Raw genomic sequence first — 18,941 nt, 5'->3', positions numbered from 1 at the left:
ATTTGATGATGATTATGGTTAATAAACCCACTTAAAGATAATTGCCCAATCAGAAGCACTGAAACAAGATTAAGAGACATATTACTTAACTGGTAATCAGAACATGCATGCCCAGAGACCCAAGGTCCAATAAGGTCGGTATATAAAGGGAAGAATCACCCAGGTAAAAACCAATGTTCACTTCAATATTCATTTTACATCATTAATAATTCTGAACCAAACTCTTACTTGAGCGTTGGAGTGCCTTTTACAGCTACTCTTCCTTTCGAATTCATATACATCAGAGATATTGACAAATTACCATTAGAAAGACCATTTGGCTGAGCAAAAGAGCCTTCGGTATTGTAGACCATGTCCTGTCCATTCGTTACAGGAACACTAACTATTTTCAGTTTGCTTCTTATGATGAGTAATTTTTGTGTGAGCCTTTCAAGTTTCAATGGTAAGAAATGTACATTCACATTTCTGTACAAAACCTTAAATCATTATTCTTAATAGAATAATAATTTTCTAGGATATATATAGGACAATGTAGGGAGAAAGGACCACATGCACTAGCAATGAAACCAAGACAAACTACGTACTATATAGGACCACACTCACACGTATTTAGCAAGAAACCAAGGAACAAAATTAAAAGGTACGGATTTTAATATTTTATAGGCCAGGTTTAGCGTATTATAAACATGATTCACTTTCATGCTAATATATTTAATCTTTTTTTTAATGGAGCTATTATATTTAATCTTATCGCATATGACGTTGGAATTGATTTATGATCAACCTTTTAAATATATATATTTTTTAAAATAAGATCAACCTTTTAAATTTTATGTAACTTACTACCGAAAAAATTAGCGAACAATTTTTTTTCTTGTTGTGTTCCAGTAATTACTTAGTAGGTTTTTTTTAAAGGCAATTACTTGGTAGGTTAATATGCACTGCACACACAAAAAAAAAAAAAAAAACTAACTAACCACTCATCCTCAGTATAGATTTTTCTTTAACAAAAATAAAAATGAATTTTCTAGTATAAATTCCAATGGTATATATGATGTATTGTATTAACAAATAGTTATATATTGATATATGAAATTGATAGATACAATCAATGCATTATAGCATTGGAATTTATACTGGAATTTTCATATATTTTCTCAATTATTAGTACGATATATAGAATGGCGACAATGTTAATCATTCTCAATTACTAATATATTATTAGTACCATATATCATACTAATAAGGGTGAAATATATGACCAATAGTTGATATAGGATATTTTAATAGTGATAGGTACCTGATTTGATTTATATTTTACATAAAGATTATAAATTTTGTGAAAGAATTTGGTGACATTAATTATTGATATATAAAATCAGTTATTTTAATAAATCACATGCTTTTTTATCAACAAACCAAACATGTGTATATATAATGAGAGGTATTAGGTGTACCCATATTTTCCACCAAAAATAATTATACTCAAGTCGAATACAATAATTATGATGTAAAATAATGTTTTTGCTTTTGAATATTTCCTGTAATTAAGTATTTAAAATTTGAATTTGAGATAAATTAGAATAATTCCGCAATAGTTATTCTAGGCATTGGATAAATAGTTAAATTTATCTTTAAAAGTGTGATGTATCAATAAATTAATTCTTGAAAGATAAAAAATACAAATTTAATCCTGAATTTGCAAAAATAGACTAACTATTTTCAGTTTGCTTCCTATGATGAGTAATTTTTGTGTGAGCTAGCCTTTCAACTTTTTACGGTAAGAAATGTACATTCACATTTCTGTACAAAACCTTAAATCATTATTCTTAATAGAATACCAATTTTCTTGGATATATATAGGACAGTGTAGGGAGAAAGGACCACATGCACTAGGAATGAAACCAAGAAGACAAACTACGTACTATATAGGACAACACTCACGTATTTAGCAAGAAACCAAGTAGGAAGAAAATTAAGAGGTACGGATTTTAATATTTTATAGGCCAGGTTTAGCGTATTATATATATTAGTTACATAATTCACTTTCATGCTAATATATTTAATCTTTTTTTTAATGGAGCTATTATATTTAATTAACTTTATTGCATATGATGTTGGAATTGATTTATGATCAACCTTGTAAATATTTTTTTCAAAAAAAAAATTAAAGATCAACCTTTTAAATTTTATGTAACAAACTTTACTAAAAAAAATTAGCAAACAATTTTTTTTCTGGTTGCGTTCCAGTAATTACTTAGTAGGTTTTTTTAAAGGCAATTACTTGGTAGGTTAATATGCACTACACACAAAAAAAAAAAAAAAAACTAACGGCTCATCCTCAGTATAGATGTTTCTTTAACAAAAACAAAAATGAATTTTCTAGTATAAATTCCAATGGTATATTACATGATGTATTGTATTAACAAATAGTTCTATATTGATATATGAAATTGATAGATATGCAATCGATGCATTATGGCATTGGAATTTATACTGGAAATTTCATTTATTTTCTCAATTATTAGTACGATGCGTAGAATGGCGACAGTGCTAATCATTCTATATTTTCTCAATTAGTAATATATTATTAGTACGATATATCACACTAATAAGGGTGAAATATATGACCAATAGTTGATATTGGATATTTTTAATAGTGATAGGTACCTGATTTGATTTGAATTTTACATCAAAGATTATAAATTTTGTGAAAGAATTTGGTGACATTAATTATTGATATATAAAATCAGTTATTTTAATAAATCACATGTTTTTTTTTTATCAATAAACCAAACATGTGTATATGTAATATATTAGGTATTAGGTGTACCCATATTTTCCACCAAAAATAATTGTACTCAAGTCCAATACGATAATTATGATGTAAAATAATGTTTTTTTCTTTTGAATATTTCATGTAATTAAATATTTAAGATTTGAACTTGAGATAAACTAGAATAATTCTGCAATAGTTACTTTAAGAATTGGATAAATAGTTAAATTTATCTTTGAAAATGTGATGTCTTAATAAATTGATTCTTGAAAGATAAAAAATACAAATTTAATTCCAAATATGCAAAAAAGTGCGACAAATTAATCCTAATGTTAAATTTGTGAGATTATTTTGTCATTAAGTTATAATATTCAAGGATCAATTTGACAATAAGTTATATTTTTTAAGGATTAATTTGACAATAAATTATATTTTTCGAGAATTAATTTGACATTAAATTGCAAAAATTTAGAAACTAATTGATTATTAAATTATTTACAGAAACTAATTTATCACATTTTTTTTATATATTCAAGAATTAAATTTATATTTCTTATTTTTTGTTGGGACCAATTTGTCAGCATCTTACACTTTTGAGGGATAAATTTATCTATTTACCCTCCACACATTAGCTGGTTTTTTTTTTTTTTTTTTTCATTTTATAGCTAGATGACCACCATATAAGAATGCTGAATTTAGTTGTGTTTTTCTAAGTTGATAATTGTTAATTTTTCAACATTAATGGCTGATTTTGGTGACTATTTTGGGTTGCTTTTCATTTGGCTAGCCTCCATCTTCATTTTACGTGTAATATTATTCACAAAGTCTCGCATCAAGTCACGTCTACCCCCAAGTCCTAGAGCCCTCCCTGTGTTAGGACACCTCTACCTCCTCACCAAGCTCCCCCACCAAGCATTCCACAACATCTCAATACGTTATGGTCCTTTGGTCTACCTCTTGTTCGGTTCCAAGCCTTGTGTTCTTGTTTCATCACCCGAAATGGCAAGACAATGCCTCAAAACCCACGAAACATGTTTCCTAAACCGACCCAAAAGAACCAATTTGGACTACATCACATACGGTTCTTCAGATTTTGTGTTGGCACCCTATGGACCCTATTGGAGCTTCATGAAGAGGCTTTGCATGACTGAACTCCTCGGTGGCCGCATGCTTCACCAGCACCTTCCCATTAGAGAAGAAGAAACAAAGCTGTTTTTTAAGAGTATGATGAAAAAGGCTTGTTTTGGAGAGGAGGTGAACATAGGGAAGGAGCTAGCCATGTTGGCAAATAACATAATCACAAGGATGGCTTTGGGAAGAAGGTGTTGTGATGATGTTGAAGGGGAGGGGGACCAATTGATTGAGTTGGTGAAAGAGATGACTGAGCTAGGTGGGAAGTTCAACTTGGGAGACATGTTGTGGTTTGTTAAGAGGTTGGATTTGCAGGGGTTTGGTAAAAGGCTTGAGAGTGTTAGGAGTAGGTATGATGCCATAATGGAGAAGATCATGAAGGAGCATGAAGATGCAAGAAAGAAGGAAATGGGTGGAGATGAAGCAGTGAGGGATTTACTTGATATTCTACTTGATATCTATAATGATGAAAGTTCAGAGATTGGATTAACGAGAGAAAATATCAAGGCCTTCATTATGGTAATTAATTAACATTTCCTTTTATTATTTCATCCAAAAAACAATTATTTTGTTAAAAAAGTTTAATTTCTATACACAATAGTCTAAACAAAATTACAATGTCATTCAATCAAAAATAATAATAAATATAGCTTTTATGGTGATTATTGTAGAAATCTACAAATTTACCATTCATGTCAATTTGTAATTAAATAACAATATAAAATTTGGTGTGTAGACTATTTTCTTTTGAGTAAAAAAAAAAAGACTACTTTCTCTCTTGTTAAAATTAGATATAAGAAGCAAGTAATTTGTTTTTGGTGTTATATTTTAGAGGAAAGAGGAGACTATAGTAAGCTTTTTGGTTATGTAATTTGCAGAACATGTTTGGTGCTGGAACTGAGACATCAGCCACTACAATAGAATGGGCTTTGGCTGAGCTAATAAACCATCCAGATATCATGTTAAAAGCAAGGCAAGAGATTGATTCAGTGGTTGGTAAGAATAGATTGGTGGAGGAATCAGATATTCTCAACCTTCCCTATGTTCAGTCCATAGTGAAGGAAACAATGAGGCTTCACCCGACAGGGCCCTTAATAGTGAGGCAATCCACTGAAGACTGTAATGTTAATGGGTATGACATTCCAGCATTGACCACTTTGTTTGTAAATGTGTGGGCCATTGGTAGGGACCCTAACTATTGGGAAAATCCACTTGAGTTTAAGCCAGAGAGGTTCCTTAACGAAGAGGGACAGAGTCCTTTGGATCTGAAGGGGCAGCATTTTGAACTTTTGTCATTTGGAGCTGGGAGAAGAAGCTGCCCTGGTGCTTCACTAGCTTTGCAGATTATTCCCAACACCCTAGCTGGAATGATTCAGTGTTTTGAATGGAAGGTTGGTGAAGAAGGGAAGGGAATGGTTGACATGGAAGAGGGACCAGGAATGGCCCTTCCTAGGGCACATCCCTTGCAATGTTTCCCTGCGGCTAGACTCCATCCTTTTGCTGAAGTCTAATCTATGCTTGTGCATGTTTTAGTCTATCCATGCATTTAATTAATGAAGAAAAAAATACCCTTTTTTTTCTTGTGTGCAAAATTAGCATGAAATGTTGCATGAACTTAAACTCCAAACCATAATGAAGGGGCAAATCAAATTGTCAGTTGATTCATGCACAGGGTGTTGCAAGTGTGTTTGTTGTACATGTAAACTATAATGTAGTTTGTTATTTTCCTGCACTGTGTATGAAATGTTTGTTTTGCCAATCATAGATCTAGTGCAAATCAAATTTGCAGAATAGAAAAAAATGGGGCAATATTAATGAGCAATCGTACAAACATGAGAGGACAAGGAAGATCAAACATTACCTACTTCTTCTATCCATGGACTACCAAGAATAACAAAGGTCGAGTCAAAAACTATATATTTATTAAGGTAGCCATTTTATAAGATTAATAAATGTTTGAAACAGCCAATATATCATAACATGATTCGCAAGTATATCAACTTTAATTATAATCAGCCAATACTTTTGGATTTTTATCATGGTTGAATTCAAACAGATTGAAATCTATGCGCAATATTACTCTTTCTACTATTATTACTGGTTAAAAATTGTTAGAATTCTTTACAGTATATAACACTTGAATTCTGTTTACAGTGAAAGATTGGAAAAAATAATTTTTAGTTGAGAAAATAGTCTATGCATGAGAGTACAACATAACTCTACAATCATCAAATAAAAAATGACTATGTTTGATAAATTTGTTTATTTTTACAAGTTTAAAAGTTATTCTAATTTCGATTTTTTATTTGTTGGGTGTAAAAGTTATTACTGAAAGTCAGAATTATTGGAATTTATGAGAAGTCGATCCTGTTGAAGAAGTGAAAAATGTCCACATGCATTTCATTGAGAAAATCATTCAAGGTATTCAAGCTCAAGATTACCATCATTTTCTACACATAAGGATTACATCAGAAACATCTCAATACACAAGAAAAAGAAAGAGAAATCTGAAGTCAACTTTTCCTGACACAGTTGGACTTATTGCCAAAATGTTAAAAATGGTCTCAGGATGTTTCACAAACAGTGATTTATTACTTTCAAATAAAGCCCTGAAGAGTGAAGAGCCAGTTGAAGTGAGTGAGACGGGTCAGAAACTACTTAAACAATGCTAAATTAAAATCTGATGTACACTTCAGTTCTTGAAGTATACTCCTACTATATTGGATGAGTGGTATATATTATTAAACCAAACAGAGTAACAAATTAATTTTAATTAACCAAGCATGAGAAATAACTAATTAGCAATCCAACACTTGAAAATTAAACAACTCAACACATGATGCTTAAAATTCCTCCCAAAGTCAACAAATTGACATAAACTATTTATTGAATACTACTCAAAAGATGCTAGCCAATCCTTCCTCCTATATGAAGGCATCTTAATAAACATGGTTCTCCAATCCTTATTTGTAAACTTCTCCAAAACATTGTTATAAATTTTAGGGGAAATATCATTCATGAATTTCAATAATTCCATGCAAGTTTCCACAGAATAACGATCCATTATTGGACTAGTAGCTAGTACTTTATATCGATTTGCCTTGGCTCTTGATATTTCTGCCCTTGCTTTTGTTAATTCAGTTCATTTGCTGAGAGCCACTTCTAACATCTCAAGACTAGAATCTTTCATCTCCCAATGTCGATGCTCACTTGAAAATCCATTAGCTTTCCTTTTAGTGCCAAGTTCTTGCTAATTGTTCCCATCAACATCATCATCAATCTCAATATGCATACCTTTTGAAATAAAATCTCTCTATATTTTTCTGTCCTGATCAAAAGTTTGGTGGCTCTTGAGTAGAAATTTGACTAAATGGTCTAGTGGTTTTGCTAGAATTGAATTTCTACAAAATGAAAAGTGAACAACTTTAATATGAAGTATATTCATACACTACAACAACAACAACAACGCCTTATCCCACTAGGTGGGGTCGGCTACATGGATCAACTTCCGCCATAATGTTCTATCAAGTACCATACTTCTATCCAAACCATTAATTTCGAGATCCTTTTTTATAACCTCTCTTATAGTCTTTTTGGGTCTTCCTCTGCCTCGAATTGTTTGTCTTCTCTCCATCTGGTCTACTCTCCTCACTACAGAGTCTACCGGTCTTCTCTCTACATGCTCAAACCACCTAAGTCTATTTTCCACCATCTTCTCTACAATAGGCGCTACTCCAACCCTCTCTCTAATAGCTTCGTTTCTAATTTTATCCTGTCGAGTCTTACCACACATCCACCGCAACATCCTCATCTCCGCTACACCTACTTTATTCTCATGTTGGCTCTTGACCGCCCAACATTCTGTTCCGTACAAAATCGCCGGTCTTACCGCAGTCCGATAAAACTTTCCCTTTAGCTTGATCGGTACCTTTGCATCACATAACACCCCCGATGCTTTTCTCCATTTCATCCATCCTGCTTGAATGCGATGATTCACATCCCCTTCAATTTCCCCATCATCCTGTATTACAGACCCAAGATATTTAAACCGTGTGACTTGAGGGATAATATGGTCTCCTATTTTCACCTCTGAGTTAGAAACCCTCCTTCTTTTGTTGAACTTACATTCCATATACTCCGATTTGCTTCTGCTTAGGCGAAAGCCATGTGTTTCTAGAGCTCGTCTCCAAGTTTCCAACCTCTCATTCAACTCCTCCCTCGACTCTCCAAGGAGGACTATGTCATCTGCAAAAAGCATGCATCTCGGCGCTATCTCTTGGATTTGTTCCGTGAGGACATCCAGAATTAAGGTAAAAAGGTAGGGGCTAAGGGTTGACCCTTGATGTAAACCAATTGTGATGGGAAAATCGTCTGACTCTCCACCCTGTGTCCTAACACTAGTCGATACCCTATCATACATATCTTGGATAGCTCGAATATATGCAACCCTAACCCCTTTCTTCTCTAGAGCTTTCCACAAAATCTCTCTAGGCACTCTATCATACGCTTTCTCCAAGTCGATAAAAATCAAGTGCAAGTCTTGTTGGGCCATGCGATATTGCTCCATCACCCGCCGTAATAAATAAATCGCTTCCATGGTCGACCTTCCCGGCATGAAACCAAATTGATTCTCAGTAACTTGAGTCTCCTTTCTTAATCTCCGTTCGATCACTCTTTCCCATAATTTCATGGTATGACTCATGAGCTTGATTCCCCTATAATTTGCACAATTTTGTATATCCCCCTTGTTCTTATAGATTGGCACTAACGTGCTTCTCCTCCATTCCTCCGGCATGCGTTTTGACCTCATAATTTCGTTAAAGAGTTCGGTGAGCCACTCAAGACCTCTATCTCCAAGAGTTTTCCACACTTCAATAGGTATGTTGTCTGGCCCCACCGCCTTATCATTACTCATTCTTTTCAACGCTTCCTTTACTTCCTGTTTCTGAATCCGACGATAGTACTTATAGTTCCGGTCCTCTTCTCTTGTGTCTAGACTGCTAGAGTCATATCCATATCCATCATTAAATAAGTTGTGGAAATACGCCTTCCACCTTTCCTTGATATCTTTTTCATGCACTAAGACTTTGCCTTCTTCATCCTTAACACACTTTACTTGATCCAAATCTCTAGTCTTCCTCTCTCTACCCTTAGCAAGCCTATATATAGATCTTTCTCCGTCCCTGGTTCCTAGAGCTTGGTATAGTCCGTCAAAAGCTTGGGCTCTTGCCTCACTCACCGCCTTTTTGGTTTCATTTCTAGCTATCTTATACTTATCCCAAGTTTCAGAATTTCTACACCTAGACCACTCCTTGAAACACTCCTTTTTTACTCTAACTTTGCTCTGAACATTTTCATTCCACCACCACGATTCTTTACCCCTAGGTCCAAAACCTCTAGATTCACCCAACGTCTCTTTAGCCACTTTAATAATCTCTTGGGACATCTTGTTCCACATATCATTTGCACTTCCTTGTGATTGTCCACACCAACCCTCCCATATCTTTTGTTGGAAGATTCCTTGTTTCTCACCCTTCAAGTGCCACCATTTGATCCTTGGTGCTACCAGAGGACTTCTTCTCTTTGCCCTATCTCTAATTCTTACATCCATAACCAAAACTCTATGTTGGGTAGTCAAGCTCTCTCCCGGGATAACTTTACAGTTCAAGCAATACTTCCTATCAGACTTCCTGATAAGGAAGAAATCTATCTGAGAACATGTCCCTCCACTTTTGTAAGTGATAAGATGTTCCTCTCTTTTCTTAAACCATGTATTGGCTATAGAAAGATCCAAAGCCTCTGAAAACTCCAAGATGGATTTACCCTCCCCATTCATCTCCCCTAGGCCAAAACCCCCATGCACCCCCTCAAAACCTCTAGCCACGCTACCTACATGTCCATTGAGATCCCCTCCTAGGAAAACTTTCTCTCCTTGGGGTATATCCTGAAGTACCCCTTCTAGATCCTCCCAAAATTTTACCTTAAAGTGTTCTGCTAACCCAACCTGAGGTGCGTACCCACTAATAACATTAAAGGTGTCCTGTCCCACTACCAATTTTAAGACTATGATACGATCTCCTATTCTTCTTACATCCACGACATCCTTCTTCCACTCCTTGTCCACAATAATCCCTACCCCATTTCTTGATCTGATTTTTCCCGTATACCACAGCTTAAATCCCGAGTTGTCTAATTCTTTCGCTTTTTCACCTGTCCACTTAGTTTCTTGTAGGCACATAAAATTGATCTTCCTTCTCACCATAACATCCACTATTTCCATAGATTTTCCAGTAAGTGTGCCTATATTCCATGTACCAAAGCGAATCCTCCTGTCATGAACTAGCTTCTTTACCCACACCCGTTCACGAAAATGTGGGAACCCTTGCTTACTTTTCACTACATCCGGGCGGCGATGCAGCGGCCCTTGCTCTTTTGACACTGTACTCGAGCCATACAGCGCGTTGCTTCCGGGCAACGACCTAGCATTCACATTATTACGTAATTGATCCATGTCATAGAGATTCGACAAAGTTTAACGTTGGCTGTCGAAAGCCTAACACAACCCTCTCCTTTTATCCGGGCTTGGGACCGGCTAAGAATAGCAAAGCTACCCTAGGCAGGATTCACTATGTACACATATCTTCCTATACTTTTCATTTTAGGAGCATTCACTTTATTAGATTTGGAATTCCATGTAACTCTTGTATGAGATAGCAAAGTTGAAAAATTCATGATGTTGAAGTTGTAGGCAATTAAACTTTCCCTTTGATCTCTCTACATTATAAGGCAGGGGCTGCTCCAATTATCTTTATGCAATTCATTGTTTATATCCTCCCAAACTAATGTCTTAAATGTTAACCCTTGCAATTCATTGTTTATATCCTCCCCCTAATGTCTTAAATGTTAACCCTTGCAACTATCCCACGCATTTTCACTTGATCATAAATTGTTTCGATCATTCAATTAACCCTTTGTGTTGTCCATTCCCTTCTCACTTTTTTCTCCATTTTATGCTACTAGTTTCATATGAAACATACTTGACAACCAATACTTATGAGTTTAACCACAGTCACTCAAATTAATTTTATGGGGGCGTTTAATGATCATAAAAACAATGATTATTCTCTCATTTCTTATCCGAGATATTTCATTTCTCACTTTTAAAAATTTTGTAATTTTATTCTTTATGTCTAATTTCATGATTTATGTATTAAGTAAAGTTTGACTGACACATGTTTATTTATTATCCAAGTGACAAATGTTTTTTAAAATTATTTAATCGTTAACAAACTTAATTTATTAAAAAAAATAATTAAAAAGCTATATAGTCAACAAGTCTGAAATTGATCAAGAAGACTAAAATCGCATAATTTTTAAAAGTGTGAAACAAAATGTTTCAATTAAAAAAATAAGGGAACTAAAATCAAGAATTTTTTTAAAAGTAAGAGACAAAATATCTTAATTAAAAATTAAGAAGACTAAAATCACAGATTTAAAAAATAAGAGAACGAACAATTTTTTTTTATTATTATTATGTACAACATGGCCCTTAACTATTTATTATTATTGTTGTTGTGAAATTCCCTTTTAACTATTTAAAAATATTTAACTTAGTTTTTTAGCTTTGGATAACTCTCTCAATAATTAAACAATTTAAATTTTCAGCCATGCATATCATCATAATTTTAAATTATGAGTTACATAAGTTTTTCCAATTAAATTATATTTAATAATTTTTTTAAATTAATAATAACATGTTTTTTTTTAAATCAGCAAAAAATCATTCAACTGGTACCAGTGGTACCTATATAATGTCAGTACAATAAACTTTGGTTGGAGCAACAGGGTTAATATATATTATAATATTAGCAAATCTAATATCAACTAACCCCGAATCTACCAGCCAACTACTATAAGAATTACCAGGACATGTATCCAAAACGAAAGCCATGAAAACACCCATCCAGATCTCTACCTCCCAATTTGCAACGTGCAAAAGTATCCTACATAAACATTCACCCTGTGTTGTCATCACTAGTCATATTCATATACAGTCCATATAACTATATCGCCTTCCTTCCTCGCTTTCCTAATATAAATCCGCCAGACATGCAGAGATATTGCTATTCCACTGTACGAATGAATTGTTGCATGTTCCTGACAGAGACCGTAACCAAGACCAAACAATAAATTTAACATCCTGCACCATGACAGAACAATCAACCGAATCCATATTAAATATCACACCATTTCGCTTCTTCCAAATGCAAAGTATAACTGCTCCCCTGATAACTTTCCAAGTACGAATCTCCTTATTTGTCCTACCAATACCCAAATGTGCCCAGATGTGGCCTTGTAACGAATCAGGGAAAAACTGTTAACTGTTTGACTCTTGAAACAGATTTTTTAAATTGTTGCTAGTTTTTTTTTAGGATATGCTGTTATGCTACAGATATGTTATTAGGCTGTTATGCTGTTCATATATGTTGTTAGGCTGTTATGCTGTTTTTAAATTTATCTTCTATTTTTTAGGCAACAACCCATAGGAGTTTTATCTATATATTTTAGCATCTCTTTGTAAAATATACTCTGTATTCCAGATCAATAAAACAGCCTTCTTCTGCAGTAATATCCTGAGTTTCTTTATCTTTTAATCCTTCATATCTTTCTAAAAACAACAAATTGGTATCAGAGCCTTATTCTGAGGGATCTGAGAGATTGAGAGAACCCATACACATTCAAAACACAAACACACATAACCTGGTCAGAATGAATCCAGAAGGTTCATCCATTCCACTTACACTTCCGTTGTTTGATGGTAAAAGTTATCATCTCTGGGCTTTTAGAATGGAAGCCTATCTCGAAGTAGGTGATTTGTGGGAAGCTGTTGAAGATGTGTACGAAGTCGAACCCTTGCCGGACAATCCAACGGTTGCTCAAATAAAAAATCACAAAGAAAGGAAGCAGAGAAAGTCAAAAGCAAAAGCAACTTTGCTTGCAGCAGTTTCATCCACCATTCTAGCCAGAATAATGACACTTAAAACAGCCAATCAGATTTGGGACTTTTTGAAACAAGAGTATGAAGGAAATGAAAAGGTTAAAGGCATGCAGGTGCTGAATTTTATCCGAGAATTTGAAATGCAGAGAATGAAGGAATAAAAAACGATTAAGGAATACTCTGATAGGCTTCTTGGCATAGTCAATAATGTAAGGCTCCTAGGTACTGAATTTTCAGATGCTAGAATTGTTCAAAAAATTCTAGTCACAATACCTGAAAAGTTTGAAGCCACAATTGCATCTCTGGAGAATTCAAGGAATTTGTCAAGCATTACATTGGCTGAATTGTTGAATGCACTACAAGCACAAGAACAAAGGAGGCTTATGAGGCAAGAAGGGTATGTTGAGGGTGCTTTTCAGGCCAGATCACAGAATTACAAAGGAGGCAAAAATAACAAGAAGAAGCAGAGCAACAACAAAAATGGCCAAAGCAGCAAGACACGTGTCTTTTCACCTTGTCCTTATTGCAAAAAAATAATCACCCACACTATAAGTGTTGGTGGAGACCAGACATAAAATGCCACAAGTGTGGTCAATTAGGACATGTGGAAAGAATATGCAAGACTCAACAACAACAACAAGGAGAAGCCAAGGCTTCTGAAGATCAGCCTATGGAGGAGCAGCTATTTGTAGCATCATGCTTTGCAACCAACACCACTACGGAGAGCTGGCTTATAGACAGTGGTTGCACAAATCACATGGCTTATGATCGTGAACTTTTCAAAGAATTGGACGAGACAACTATTTCCAAAGTCAGAATTGGAAATGGAGCACTTATTGCAGTAAAAGGCAAGGGAACGGTTGCAATTGAAGGCCACTCAGGTTTGAAATTAATTTCTGATGTATTATATGTTCCTGAAATTAATTAAAACCTTTTAAGTGTTACTCAACTGCTGGAGAAAGGATATAAGGTGCTGTTTGAGGACAAAAACTGTGTGATTAAAGATGCAAACAACATAGAAATGATCAAAGTTCAAATGAAAGGCAAGAGTTTTGTCTTGGACTTGATGAATGAGGAGCAGCAAGCAGTTGTACACAAAGAGGATGATAATACAATGCTTTAGCACAAGAGATTAGGGCACTTTCATCATGCTGCACTACTTTTCATGAAAAAGAACAACATAGTGAAAGATATGCCAGAATTAGACGATTTACCTCCAAAATGTGTTGCTTGCCAATATGGAAAGCAAACCAGACTTCCTTTTCAACAAAACAAGACTTGGAGGGCTTCACAAAAGCTGCAGTTAGTACACACAGATGTGGGAGGACCCATGAAAACACCATCATTGAATGGCAGTAAGTATTATATTGCATTCATTGATGATTATTCAAGAATGTGTTGGATTTATTCTATGAAGTTTAAATCTGATGTTGTTGACATCTTTGTGAAGTTTAAAGCTTGGGTTGAAACTCAAAGTGGATGCAAGATGCAGGTGATCAGGTCCGATAATGGAACTGAATATACCTCTGAAAAATTTAACAAGTTTTGTGTAGATGCAAGCATTGAACATCAATTGATAGCACCATACACTCCGCAACAGAATGGGGTTGTCGAGAGGAAAAACCGAACAATTATGGAGATGACAAGGTGCTTACTTCATGACAAAGGGCTACCAAAGGAATTTTGGGTAGAGGCTGCACACATAGCAGTTTTTTTGCTGAATAGGTTACCAACAAAAGCTTTGCAGAAAAAGACTCCATTTGAAGCATGGCACGACTACAAACCAAAGCTAACAAATCTGAAGACATTTGGCTGCCTATGTTTCTCTTACATACCTCAAGTAAATAAAGACAAGCTTGACAAGAAAGCAGAACCTGGAATTTTTGTGGGTTATAGCTCAACTTCAAAGGCCTACAAAATCTACCTACCACAGAGAAACAAAGTAATCGTCAGCAGGGATGTCAAATTTTTGGAGTCAGATAGTTGGGACTGGAAAAATGATAAGAGGTCTGAGTTTCAGGAGGAGAATGAAGATGTTGATGAAGAACCCATCAGAGGAACCAGATCACTTTCAGACATCTATCAAAGGTGTAATGTTGTTGTAATGGAGCCTGAGGGATATGAAGAAGCTACAGCTGATCAGAAATGGAGAAATGCAATGAAAGAGGAGCTTATAATGATTGAAAAAAATAAAACATGGGAGCTGGTGGACAGACCTAACCACAAGAAAGCGATTGGTGTCAAGTGGGTTTATAGAACCAACCTCAACTCAGATGGTTCTGTAAACAAATACAAGGCAAGGCTTGTTGTTAAAGGATATGCTCAAGTGTTTGGTGTTGATTTTTTAGAGACTTTTGCCCCAGTTGCCAGACTAGAAACCATAAGAATGTTGATGTCTCTTGCTGCACAAAAAGGTTGGATTATACATCAAATGGATGTGAAATCAGCCTTCTTAAATGGATACTTGGAGGAAGAAATTTTTGTTGAGCAACCTGAAGGGTTCGTTGTTCAAGGACAGGAGGAGAAAGTATATCGATTAAGGAAAGCTTTGTATGGTTTAAAGCAGGCACCGCGGTCATGGTATAGCAGAATTGATGCACACTTGGTGAACTTAGGCTTCAAAAAAAGTTTAAGTGAATCTACTTTATATGTGAAGAAGACTGATGGTGAAATGCTTGTAGTATCTCTATATGTTGATGATCTACTGGTTTCGGGAAGCAGCGGGGAGCATATTGACAAGTTCAAGGAAGAAATGAAAGATGCTTTTGAAATGACAGACCTTGGAAGGATGACATTCTTTCTCGGTATGCAGGTGGATCAAAAACAGAATGAAATATTTCTTTGCCAGGAAAAATATGCAAAATAAATTCTCAAGAAGTTCAACATGGAAGGGTGCAAACCAACTGCAACTCCAATGAATCAAAAGGAGAAGTTCTACAAAGAAGATGGAGCTGAAAAAGTGGATGAAAAGTTGTATAGGAGCCTTATAGGCTGCCTAATGTATTTAAGTGCATCAAGGCCTGACATCTTGCATGCAGTAAGCTTGTTATCAAGGTACATGAACTGTGCTAGTAGAATTCATTTTCAGGCAGCAAAAAGAATTCTTAGATATGTTAAAGGCACAATTGATTTTGGAATAAGATACCATTATGTTAAAAACTTCAGACTTCATGGTTATTCTGATAGTGATTGGGCTGGATGTGCTGATGATATGAGAAGTACTTCAGGTTATCTTTTTAGCTTTGGTTCTAGAATTTTCTCATGGTATTCAAAGAAACAGGAAGTAATAGCTCAATCCACAGCAGAAGCAGAATATGTTGCTGCAACTGCTGCTGTAAATCAAGCTCTTTGGATCAGAAAGCTTATGACAGATTTGCATATGGAACAACAGGACAGTACGCAAATATTTGTGGATAATCAAGCTGCAATTTCAACTTCAAATAATCCAGTGTTTCATGGCAAAACAAAACACTTCAAGATAAAGCTCTATTTTCTCAAGGAGGCACAAAAGGAAGGAGAAGTGAAATTAATTTACTGCACAACAAAGGAACAAAGTGCTGATATCCTAACAAAGGCACTTCCTAAAGCTAGATATGAATTCTTGAGGCAGAGGCTTGGTGTGTGTTGTTCCAGAGTCAAGGAAGAGTGTTAACTGTTTGACTCTTGAAACAGATTTTTTAAATTGTTGCTAGTTTTTTTTAGGATATGCTGTTATGCTGCAGATATGTTGTTAGGTTGTTATGTTGTTCATATATGTTGTTAGGCTGTTATGCTGTTTTTAAATTTATCTTCTATTTTTTAGGCAACAACCCATAGGAGTTTTATCTATATATTTCAGCATCTCTTTGTAAAATATACTCTGCTTTCCAGATCAATAAAACAGCCTTCTTCTGTAGTAATATCCTAAGTTTCTTTATCTTTTAATCCTTCATATCTTTCTAAAAACAACAAAAACAAAAGCATAATTTGATGAAATCCAGTTATAGCATGCTTGCCATATGCTTTGGGCCAACTCACAATTTATGAATACATGATATGCAGTTTCAGGGTGTTGGTTACACAGAGGGCATACCAAATCAGCTTCCTCCACAACAATTCCTCTTTCATCAAGTTCTCTAATTGGTAATCTATCCTTCATAGATCTCTACAAAAGAAATGCCACTTTGCTAGGAATTTTAAGCTTCCAAATTTCTGCCAAAGTGTTGTTAATAGCCTGCTCCTACATCTCCAAAAAACGAAGATCATAAGCCAACTTAAAAAAGCCTCCCTTTTCCACTCAAATAACTCTCTTCTCCACCATATTTCCCAACACCACCGTTCATCTCTCCAACTCCCCATCTTTCCAACCACCTCAAACTTTTGTTCTGAGATAAGGTAGAGTCTTGGGAACAAGTTTGCTAGACAATTTCCATCCACCCAAGAATCGACTCAAAATCTTGTTTTATCCCCCACCCCAATATTCCACTTCATTCCCCTATCAAACCATTTATCTTGAATACCACACCTCCACACACCCTCTTCAAATCCCTGCACCATAAACTCTCCATCCTACATATTTTGAAATAAGAACATCACACCAAACTCCCTTTTGAGCATGAAAGATATTCCATCTCCACTTCCCCCAAGACAACCTCATTAAAACTCTCAATGCTTTTAATCCCAAGACCCCATCCTTCTCACTTTTGCAAATGTCCTTCCACTTTACCCATGCCAACAATTTCTTGTTGTCCTCATTCCCTCCGCAAAGGAAACTCCTTTGTATACTCACTAGTTTGTTGCAAACTTCGTTTGACACTTTGAAGAAGAATAGGTGAAATAAAGGCAAGGAAGAGAGAATGGAATTGATCAAACATACTCTTCCACCAAAAGAGATATGTTTATGTTTCCAAAGTGTCTATCTCTTCTCAAACTTACGAACCACAGGTTGCCATGATTCTATCCTCCTAGGATTAATCCCAATAGGTAATCTAAAGTATATGAATGCGATAGAAAGAATTTCGCAATTTAACATGGAAGCATATCTCTCTACTACCCCAACCTCCACACCAATTGCCCCAAAACTATTCTTATGAAAGTTCACCCTTAATTCGGATATCAATTCAAACAATCTAAGAATAGCTTTGAGACAAAACACATTCTTCACACTCACCTCTCCAACAAAAATAGTGTCATCGACATATTGGAACAAGGAAATTTCACAATTTTCGTTACCCACCACATACCCCTAAAAAATATTAGTTCTTCTAACTTCTCTCACCATACCACTTAGACCTTCCGCCACCACTAAGAAAAGGAACGAGACCAATGGGTCCTCTTGTCTTCACCCCTTTGAGCACTTAAACTCTTGCGTAGGGCTTTCATTCACTAACACCGAAACCCAAGATGATTCAAGACAACCCTTAATCCACTTTATCCAAGTACCATGAAAGTCAAGTCTATGTAGCATATACAAAAGAAACTCCCAAGAGACCGAGTCGTACGCCTTCTCAAAGTCCACCTTAAAAAGAAGACATTTTGTCTTTCGTCTCTTTGCATCATCCACCACCTCATTTTCCACTAACACACTATGAAGAAGTTGCCTTCCACCGGGAAAAGTATTTTGTTGATGGTCAATAACGGGCTCCAACACACCTTAGAGCTTATTTGCTAACAACTTGGCCAGAATTTTATATAAACACCCCACAAGAGAAATAGGTCTAACATCATTTAAATCTTGTGGATCAGCCCATTTGACAATTAAGGAGATAAAGGAAGAGTTAGTACCTCTAGGGAAAGCACCATTCTTATGAAATTCTCACACAAATCTCATAATATCAGCTTTTAAAACCTCCCAAAATTCTTTGATAAAGAGGAAAGGAAACCATCGGGATCAAGACTTTTATCATTCCCATAAGCCCAAATAGCTTCCTTTACTTCCTCTTCTTTAAAGACCGAAATGAGCATCAAGTTGTTCTGTCTTTGTATTCTCTTAAAATTCGCTCCGTCAAGCTTTGGCCTACATCGCTCCTCTTCCTTAAACATCTTCTCAAAGAATTC

At 35.3% G+C, this 18,941-nt stretch overlaps 2 protein-coding genes across 2 annotated transcripts; both read left to right on the top strand.

The window, feature by feature from the left end:
* The first annotated feature begins 3,477 nt into the window (after positions 1-3,477).
* On the top strand, positions 3,478-5,639 carry LOC114370811 (cytochrome P450 93A3-like). The gene is made up of 2 exons (XM_028328200.1): positions 3,478-4,426; positions 4,786-5,639. Exons 1-2 carry the CDS (start codon positions 3,518-3,520, stop codon positions 5,416-5,418), a joined length of 1,542 nt encoding a protein of 513 aa, XP_028184001.1. The 5' UTR covers positions 3,478-3,517; the 3' UTR covers positions 5,419-5,639.
* Positions 5,640-12,676: 7,037 nt separating this feature from the next.
* Positions 12,677-14,028, top strand: LOC114371424. Its single transcript, XM_028328875.1, has 4 exons — positions 12,677-13,010; positions 13,143-13,406; positions 13,505-13,786; positions 13,910-14,028. The coding sequence occupies exons 1-4, from the start codon at positions 12,677-12,679 to the stop codon at positions 14,026-14,028; spliced, it is 999 nt and encodes a 332-aa protein (XP_028184676.1).
* Positions 14,029-18,941: the final 4,913 nt, after the last annotated feature.

The sequence above is a fragment of the Glycine soja genome, chromosome 10 (genome assembly GCF_004193775.1).
Source record: "Glycine soja cultivar W05 chromosome 10, ASM419377v2, whole genome shotgun sequence".
NCBI classification, from domain to species: domain Eukaryota; kingdom Viridiplantae; phylum Streptophyta; class Magnoliopsida; order Fabales; family Fabaceae; genus Glycine; species Glycine soja.
Note: the sequence above shows the minus strand (reverse complement) of the source record. Positions and strands in the feature narration are given on the sequence as shown.